Source organism: Lathyrus oleraceus, chromosome 6, assembly GCF_024323335.1.
Source record: "Lathyrus oleraceus cultivar Zhongwan6 chromosome 6, CAAS_Psat_ZW6_1.0, whole genome shotgun sequence".
NCBI lineage: Eukaryota > Viridiplantae > Streptophyta > Magnoliopsida > Fabales > Fabaceae > Lathyrus > Lathyrus oleraceus.
In genome coordinates, this window is record NC_066584.1 from 461,967,640 (window position 1) to 461,977,455 (window position 9,816).

General features: G+C 40.7%; 1 protein-coding gene across 1 annotated transcript; it reads left to right on the forward strand.

The window, feature by feature from the left end:
* The first annotated feature begins 6,531 nt into the window (after positions 1–6,531).
* LOC127096247 (uncharacterized) lies at positions 6,532–7,749 on the forward strand. The gene is made up of 2 exons (XM_051034841.1): positions 6,532–7,275; positions 7,372–7,749. The coding sequence occupies exons 1-2, from the start codon at positions 6,532–6,534 to the stop codon at positions 7,747–7,749; spliced, it is 1,122 nt and encodes a 373-aa protein (XP_050890798.1).
* Positions 7,750–9,816: the final 2,067 nt, after the last annotated feature.

Consider the following 9,816-nt stretch of genomic DNA (forward strand, 5'->3'; position numbering starts at 1 on the left):
TTATTTAAACGCCTTCTATAAAATATATATTAAAGAGGAGCACTATTTCATGGCCATGCGCAAATCACAGCGTGCCACGTCCCCAAATGCAGCACACCGTTTCATTTAAATGTCCCAGGAATTACGCATATGCCACTACCGGATTTAATTACCAATTAATTTAATTTCTTTTGCAATTTTTATTTCACTTGGCATGGCTATCTTCAAAAAATCATAGAGCTCTCAATTTTAACTCAAATTTCATGGGAATTTTTGTGTTGTGTTCATCACAATCTCTAGTTTTTAATCATATTTTTTCCAGAATTTTTGGATCAATGGATTTTAATTGTTATTAGGGTTTGTGACATGTGACCAATTTTTGTACACTTTTCCAAAACATTTGTGAAATGGTTATGCTTTATCCAATGGCTCCCAAATTTTTTGTGCTTAAACTAGACACACTCATGGTGATTTTGGTGTAGAGTTTGTGAATTTATCATTGCTGGTTTGTGAGATATGATTTTTTGAATTAGGGAGTGACAATTTGTGTCACACCATTGATGTCCAACTTGATGATTTTTGATACCATGCTTCTTGACCTCCAATTGATCTGATTTTTTGCATGAACCTACTTTTGTATGTCTAGTTTATATGTGAATTTTCTTGGAATTATTTGTGGCATTTCCTAATTGTTTGAGATTTTCTCCCCTGTTTAGTCATATGTTGACTTTTTGTGACACTTGTTCCCATTCCATTTGTGAAATTCTCATACTTTATTGGATGGACATGAAATTTCACATGAGATAACTAGACATCCTCATCTTTTCCATGGTTTTAGTCCCATTCATTTATCATACACCATTTCTGATTTATGATTTTTCTAAGTTGATGCATGTTTGGTTGACTTCATTGAGCATGTTCAAAATTGCTTTGACTTTCTGATTTTCATTGACTGCCTTCCACTTGTCCAAATGAGATGAAATTTGAGATGCTTACCATGCTGTGGGTTGTGATTGATCATGATTTATTTGGTGATTTTTGAAAATGTTTAAGATTACTTTTGATGCAAGTCTTGCTGTTGACTTCTATGAGCTTCTAAATGCCATGTTTTGACCTAATTTGTTCATGAAATGATGATGATGATTGATATGAATGTGAACCCAATTGGTTGTGTTTCTTAATGGTTTGAACATGATTTTGGATGCTTGCCCTTTGCTGTTTTGACTTTTCCATTCCTTTTTGACCCTAGGCTTGTCCTAGTGGTCCTGTTACTCACTTTTGAGCTTGTGTTTTCAGGTTGACCAACAAGTGACCAATGAGACCATTTCTTTTTGATTGAGCTTGCTTAAATATCCTTGTCTAACTTGTTTGTTTTGTAGGTGGCTTGGCTCACATGCCTTGAGCCTTGTGCCTTGCACATCCATTGGCCCCCAATTAACTGTTGATGTCTGTTTCTTTTTGCTTTGTTTTAAAGTTGCATACTAACATCTGCTTGACTATTTCAGGTGCTTTTAGCTGCTTAGTTCCTTGTGAACTTTTTTGCTTTGCTTTGCTTGTATAAGCAATTTGCATTGAGGTATATCTATTTTTCTTCATGTAGTCTGGAAGACCTGGCCTGTTACTTGGCCAGGCAACTGTCTGAAGTCCTCCTTAAGAGGCAATGTTTGTGATTGTTTAATTTTGTCCTTGCATAGAGTCAAAGACCTCCTAAGTGAAGAGGCAATTGGCAGAACCCAAGGGATAAGCAACCTATCCCCTGCTATTCAGTGTGTCATCTGCTTTGCTCACACCACTGTGTTGATGCATTGCAGATACAAACCCAAGATCTTGTACAATTGTACAGTTGAGTCAGTATCAAATGTGTAGAAGGGTTCCCACTTTCTGAACCCACACATTCTTGTCTTGAGCTCTCCCAGGCCAGGGATAAGAGCTGTGGAGTCTTACCTTCACTCACCTTTCATCTGCTTCACCTTAGCCCCTCAATGGCAAGGTTAAGAGCACATTCACCCAGTTCCAGAGGTTTGTTTGTTGAGGTTGATATGACCCCTCGACTAAAACCTAACCCTTGTTTGAGCCACTTGCTTGTGTATAGTGTGTGCTATTTGTGCTTGTAGGATTGTTTGACTTGCTTCCTGTGCAAGTTAGGATTGTTTGACTTGCTTCCTGTGCAAGTTAGGGTTAGTTTAGACTTGCTTCCTGTGCAAGTTAGGTTTTGCTTGGCTTGCTTCCTGTGCAAGTTAAGTGTAGGTGTGGCTTGCTTCCTGTGCAAGTCATGACTAGGATAGGCTGGCTCCCTGTGCCGGTTAGCTAGAAACCTTAACTTAGGGATGATTTTGCATGATAACATCTAGGCTCGAGTCGTAGTCTCCCTAGTTGTGTCTCCCTCTGTTATCTGGTTAGGCTAGTCCTTTATCCCTCCGTAGGGGAACTACATCGCCCTGATCTTCATACCAGATGAAGTATGTAGGCAGGAGATTGAGTTGATCTCTCCGGGCGCCCTTTTTTCCTTTTGTGTGTGTTGTTTGACAGTTGCTAGGCTCGAGTGCCTGACTCCTTAGCAATCTGTTGTCTGTTTGTTTGAGTGTGTGCTTGACAGTTATAGGCTCGAGTCCCCGACTCCCTATTAACTTGTTGCCTTGTTGTGTGCTTGGAAGCTGATGTAAGTCCATCGAGTGGCATTTGGGTTCCAGTGTGCGTGTGTGTTGGTTCGGATGCTGATGTAAATCCAGTGATTGGCATTCAGGCTCCACGTTTGCCTTTGCCTGTGTTTGTTTGTGTGCGTGTCAGCCGAGCTACGAATGCTCTGATTCTTCTCTCGTCCGAGAAGATACGTATGCATAGGATGCGATATCCTAGCGAGCATGTGTCGTCTCCCCAGTCCGAACTACTTCGACTCTGATGTCTATGCCTGATAGACTAAGTAGGCCCAGGATGCAGTATCCTGCCGAGTCAGTTTGTCTGTTTTCTTGTGTCTCTTTCAGCCAGTGTGTGTGTGAGTGTGAGCAGTGTTTAGCAACCAATTTTCCTTTCTATTGTGCGTGGATCCCGTCGAGTACGAAGGATGCGTAGGGGTGCTAATACCTTCCCTTCGCATAACCGACTCCCGAACCCATTCTCTTTGGTCGCGAGACCATGTTCTTTCCCAGGTTTACTTCGAGCGTTTCCTTTCCCTCTTTTGGGATAAATAACGCACGGTGGCGGCTCTGTTGTTTCTTTGTTTTCCCGCCGGTTTTTCGCGTGATGCGACAGACATATACATTTTCGTCCCATTACAAGAGATAATCTTCCATAGATGGCTCAGAACTCCTACCACAAGCTCCAAGGGATGAATAGAAAACACCTCCTTTTGTCTTCAACTTACTACTTTTCTGCTCAAAAGTAATTTGTCTCAGACTTTCCTCAAGAATAATCAGCTGCCATATGTTGATTATCTTGATTCTTCGAACTCACTTCTGAGGTAGACCAACTGCCACTGGTTGATTACCTCCTTCATGAATCCTCATATGAACAAGTCAAATGCCACTTTTTGACCTCTCTAAGTTTATCAGACTTCTCCCAAAGATATTCTGACCTTCCAAGTGAGATTTGAACTTCAAGCCTGTTGAAGTGTCCAATCTACAACCCTGCAGACCCTTCTATCTCAAGTTGATGTGCCACTTCACCAACTAAGAATCTGATGTTGAACCAAATGTCACAACATTGTGTTTTGACATCCAGCTGTTGAATTCAGCTCCTTCTTCTGCCACTTGAAAGAGCTTCCTCCCTTCACAGAACAAGAGTTTAATGTTCTCATAGACTTGATTGTGGAACCAAGTTTGAGTAAACAACCTCCATCCTGCAGGTTTGCAGTTAAGTCATCCAAGTTCACACCTTGATGAATCCCTGCTTCTTCTCCAAAGACATCAGACACTCTGGTGCATGAGTCTTCAGAAGGACCAGTTAGCAACTAACCCCTCAGCTATACCAAGGATTCCACGTCCTAAGGCAAGGATGTTTCCATGATGTCAAGAATGCTGCCACTTGTTCTTAACTCCACAGTGTGCATTAGTCAATGCACTTCATTACCTAGATCAGAAATAAACTGATCCAAGTAACCACCATCAAGACTATGATGTCTTCTTCTTCTTGTACACACCAAGGCTGAACAAGTTTCTTGCCAGGAAACCTTTTGGGAGATCATATGCTTTCGCTGCCACCAAAGAGATAGATCATACACCAATGTACTATCCTTCCTGTGATTCTGCACAGGATCTTGAAGAAGAGATGTTCCAACATCTTTAAGAACATCAGTTATCTTGAGCTCCAAGGATAATCAATTAAATACTTGTACTTGGCACAAGTAGACATTGATCTTAATTCCTTTCCCAATTATCCTTTCAGATACTTCCATCAAAAGAATATTTTGAAAATACTCTTCTTGTGTCAGCATCTTCTGCTTGCAGTCACCTCAATAGATTTGAGAATCTTTCCAGATTAGATTCACCCTTAGGAATGAGAGAGATGAATCCTTCCTTGCAAATGTGTCACACAACAACCAGAACCCACGTGACACAGGTCAACAGCCAACCAGACCCTAGGCTGACCAAACGTGAGGAGGTTGTCATACCCCGATTTTGGTCCTGAATTTTTTTATTTTTATTTGGCATTTGGCCTAAAATTCATTTGCATACATTCATTCCCAAATCCATTTTTTTATTAACAGACATTGGTCAGTATCTAGCTTCTTGATCATGGTGTTTTATTATAAATTAGATTTTAATTATTTGACTTTTTTAATTTTCAATTTGATTTTAATTTCGAATTAAGTTTAATTCCAAATTTCAATTTAATCTTAATTGTTTATTTTACTAATGATTCAAACTCTAATTGATTTTAATTTCCAAATGAATGTTAGAGTTGATATCAAAGTAATTTTAACGAATTATAGATTAATTTGATTTTTAATTTGTTTTTTGTTGATTTGTTATTATTATTTAAATTGATATTTAGATTAGTCCCGGATTATTTCTAAAATCCACATCCTGAAACCCACAATTAAATCCATTTTTTTTCAATCCAATAACCAAACTCTTTTCTCGCCGCCGTGCGATTAATCAAAGAACCTTTTTTGAAAGATATAATGTCTTAAGAGATACAAAACAATGTTTCGGCCACGATTGTTGAGTAGAGATAGATGACGCTTTTCCGAATGTAGATTTATAAATCCGTTCGATGTGTGGTATGCGTCCACTCCTCATCTGTTTTGGGTAAAACAATGTTTTCGTCGATTAATACAATATAGCTTTCGCCAAAATCGACCAACAAACAAACATTTTTCTACCCAGAACTACGTAAGCCTTGATTTCTCTTTTGAGATACGTAGGAGTAGGATTTATAAATCTTGTCAGGCCCACTAATAAAAAACTTAGGTTTAGTCCTTCGTTAAAAAATCCAAAAACATTTTCCTCTCTTTTACTCTTTCTTTCCCACCTAATAATTTGAAAAGCCTAATATTTCAAACTAACATTAACGCACACAACTGACCTAATGGTTCCCGTTGAGTACAACGGACGTGAGGGGTGCTAATACCTTCCCCTTGCGTAATCGACTCCCGAACCCTGATATTGGTTGCGATGACCATATCTTATCCTTTCATTTGTCTTGGGTTTTATCGATATTTCCCCTTTTATTTTTAGGAATAAATAAAGTTCGGTGGCGACTCTGTTCAGTCAATCATTGCGAGCGTGCGATCGCGCTTCGCTTTGTAGTCGTATCCCCATTTTTTTTCGAGGTGCGACAGATGGCGACTCTGCTGGGGAAGAACACCCAATCCCTAAGCGAGTCAAGCCTAGTTAGGTCGTTTGTGTGCCTTTGTTTGTTTACCTATGTGGCTTTTCTTTATTGTTTTTACTATCTCTATTGTCATATTGATATGAATCTGTTGTATTGGTTCGATTGTGGTTTGGTACTTGGATATTCTGATTGCAAACCTTGTGGGAAAGACTTTTTACCCGAGTCTTGAGTAAAAACATAAGATAGGACGAGGTTGAGTAGTGCGGGTCCGCGAGATGTATTTCTCGTTGGGTCGGTACGAGAACCTCACTTAGAGTAGATTCTTGAGAGGATGTTGTCGCTCGGCAAGTAAGTTGCCGTAAGCTTCGATGTTTTCTTTAGGATCCATGACTCTGAGAACCATTTGTAGAACCTTAGTTCTTTACCCCACTAGGAAAGATGGTTGCGTAGTGTGGGTCTGCGAGATGTATTTCTCGTTAGATCGATGCGAGAACCTCACTTAGAGTAGATTCTTTAGATGGAGTTGATGCCCGACAAGTAAGTTGCCGCAGGTAGCAAACAGTTTAATGGATCCATGACTCTAGGAACTTTTTCAAAAAAAAAAAAAAACCTTAGACCATACCTGGTGAGAACCATGTTCCATACAAAGCAATCAGACTTATCCATGCTTTAAGCCTATTGAACCTATACAAAAAAAATGCATTACATTCATTGCATCAACATCATAAAAAGAAAACTCTTAGTTACCTCTTATTTGTTTCAGGAATTGAGAACTTGAAAATGACAACTTCAGTGAGACACACTTTCACGCTTAAGTACAAGGAACCCAAGTTGGACAATCTGAAGGGTTTGATCTCTGATTTGTCTCTCAGCAGACGTGATGAGTTCGGAAAAAACTATGGGAAGATTTTGAGCCTTCTAAATAAGAAAGTTGACTATGGAATTATCAGCTCTCTGGCACAATATTATGATTCCCCTCTGCGTTGTTTCACATTCGCTGATTTCCAGCTAGCTCCAACTTTGGAAGAAGTTGAGAGGATCGTGGGACTCAAGTTGAAAGATTTTAATCCGTTTCCAAAGCTCGAAGAAGATATGGGCCCAAAGAAGATAGCTTCGGCCCTAAGCATCAATGTCCCGACTGTTCGAGACAATTGGGCTGAAAAAGGGGGTTGCAAAGGTTTTGCCGCGATGTTTTTGGAGGATTTAGCTCTAAAGTTCAAGAAAAGTGGAAATTGGAATGCATTCTATGCTGTGGTGGCTTTATTGATCCATGGGATTGTGTTATTCCCAAATGTTGAAAAATTTGTGGATCAAGTGGCCATAGAAGTTTTTCTCTCTGGCAATCCAGTACCATTTCTCTTAGCTGATATTTACTATGCCCTTCACTCTCGACATGAAAAGAGGGGTGGAATGTTATTGTGTTGTGCTCCTTTGCTTTACACTTGGTTCATGCAACACATGCCTGAAGAAGGTCCTTTTGTGGCAAAAGAACTTAAGTCTCCTCAGAAAGTAGCTTCTCTCACCGTGAGTTCCATCAGATGGTATATCCGAGAGTGGGAAACCCCAGACATTATAGTCAGCTGTGGGGAATTTCCTAATGTACCGTTGTTGGGTACCAAGGGTTGCATCAACTATAACCCTATGTTATCTCAATTACAACACGGTTACTCCATGGATGGTCCTCCTGACGCAAAGGACTTACAGCCATTTGTGCTCTCCGACATCCAAGCAAGCAATCCTGATGTAAGAGCAGTACGAAAGGCTTGGTTAAAGGTTGTAAGAATGGGTAAAGAGTGTGGAAAGAGAAACATTCTTGCCAAAGAACCTTACACGCAATGGGTGAAAGAAAGAGTTGAGAAAATCCAGTTGCCATATATCTTAAAGGCTCCAGCTCTTCCTAAAACTCCTGAGCCCGAGCCCATACTCCCTGAGGACATGGAGAAACTCGTTACTAAGGTTAAGGAGCTCGAAGTGGAGAATGCCGAATTACGAATTTAGATGAACCGAGTTATCTTGGAAAATCATAATTTGAAAGAGGAACGTAAGGGAAAAGCCCAAGAACTTGAGGATAGAAACAAGAGAGCTAGGCTTTTGGAAGACCAGAAAGATGATCTTGATCATATCCTATTGGGTTCCACATCAGTGATCCGAACCAGGAAGGAGGAGCTCAAGAAAGCTGAGTATAGGATTTGTGAGTTAGGGAGGCTGTTGGATAAATCTCTCATGGATAAAATAGAAATTAAGCTTGACTTTGAGGCACAAATCCGTGACTTGAGGGAAGCTCTGAAGAAATGCGAGGAAAAGTTGTATCGCGAGATCCTCCAAAAGGAAGAAGCTGAAAGAAACTGTCACCATCTCAGGTACCAGTTGGAAGAAGCTACTAGGAGGTTTGCAGTTTTGGAGAGCCAAGAAGGTGATGCAGCCTACTTACTCCTAAAAAATGATTGCGTGTACTGGAAGAGGTTGTACAGAGAAGCTAGAGCAACCTTAGATGAAGATCAAAAGGTCATCAAGGAACTCCAAGAGCTCTATGTTGAATGGAATGGCAAGTTCCGCAACTTGGCTAGGTTTGTTAACCTCAACATGTTGGAACTTCCAGAAAAACTCCAGGAAGCGGATTGGAGTATGTGTCCAGAAAACACGCCTCCTCAAGTTTTCAACTTCGTCAAGTTTATCAAGAAGATGATGAATGAGCTCACCACAGATCTGGCTACGATCTTAAGAGCTGAGACAGAACTTAAGTTTACTTGTACTTGAATTTGAATTATTGATGTTTAAATCTTTTTGTATTCGAATCGTGTGTACTTAAAGTTAAATCCCTTTGTATTCAAATCTGATTTTAATGGAAGTTGTCATTTTAGTTCTCAATTATTACATGTTATTCTTATATTCTAACGTTGCTTGAATAAATAATAAAGATAACTAAGAGTTTTGCAAACAAGATGCATCCATACATGCATTCATACATTTTCAAAAAAAAACAGAGTCTCATTCTGTCCTTTCTTCCTCCAGTTTCACGCTGAATTTTCAACACCAGTATAATACTCGTGCCAGAGCTCGTCAAAGAATGGCAGATCAAGAGCATGAATTGGAGCGAGTGAGCTCAGAGCTCGAAGACCTGCGTGGAAACATGGGTTAGGTCATGGAAATATTACAGGTCATCAGGGCAAAGTTGGACGCCCAAACAACAGTTGTTTCAGAAATCGCCGGTCCAACGATTGAACCCCAACCTGCAAGGACGGTACCAACAACCTGGACAACCTATGGTTTACCTCCCGGTTTCACGCCTACGGTTGAAGGTGCACCTGGTTTTGCACCGTCCGCTCAGCAAACGGCCCCTCTACCGACCATCAATGAAAATCATCCTGTGGTTCACACGTTCGCACCTCCTCTCGTTCGTGCACATGTGCAACCCTACTTTGAGGATCAACAACATGCTCCAGACTTTTCAGATGAAGATGACGAAAGGCAGGAAGACCTAAGAGGGATGAAAGAGAATTACCAGCTGCTTGAGAAGAGATTGAGGGCTATGGAAGGCGACCAAGTTTTTGGTGCTACCGCTAAGGAGATGTGCTTAGTGTCCGGTCTTGTGATTCCTGCGAAGTTCAAGACCCCAGATTTCGATAAGTATGAGGGCCACTCGTGTCCTAAGAGTCACCTCATTATGTACTATCGAAAAATGGTTGCGCATGTGGAGGATGATAAACTCATGATACATTGCTTCCAGGACAACTTGAGGGGTGCTCCCTCCAAGTGGTACTTAAGCCTTGATCAAAGTAGGATCCGTTGTTTCCAAGACTTATCTGATGCCTTCATCCAACATTACAAGTATAACATGGATATGGCCCCAGATAGGAGGCAGCTGCTCAGCATGTCCCAGAAAGACAAGGAGTCTTTTAAGGAATACGCGCAAAGATGGAGGGAAGTGGCCTCGCAAGTCGAACCACCTCTGGCCGAGAAGGAATTAGCGGATTGGTTCATGGATACAGTTAAACCTGTGTTTTATGAAAGAATGGTAAGTAGTGTATCTACAAGTTTCTCTGACCTGGTCGCTGTAGGCATAAA

Excerpts from the sequence above, each read along its gene's own strand:
- LOC127096247 (XM_051034841.1), top strand. The coding sequence starts at position 6,532 with ATGACAACTTCAGTGAGACACACTTTCACGCTTAAGTACAAGGAACCC. Across the intron at positions 7,276-7,371 it reads AGAAAGTAGCTTCTCTCACC|GGTTGCATCAACTATAACCC; the intron begins GTGAGTTCCATC and ends TTGGGTACCAAG.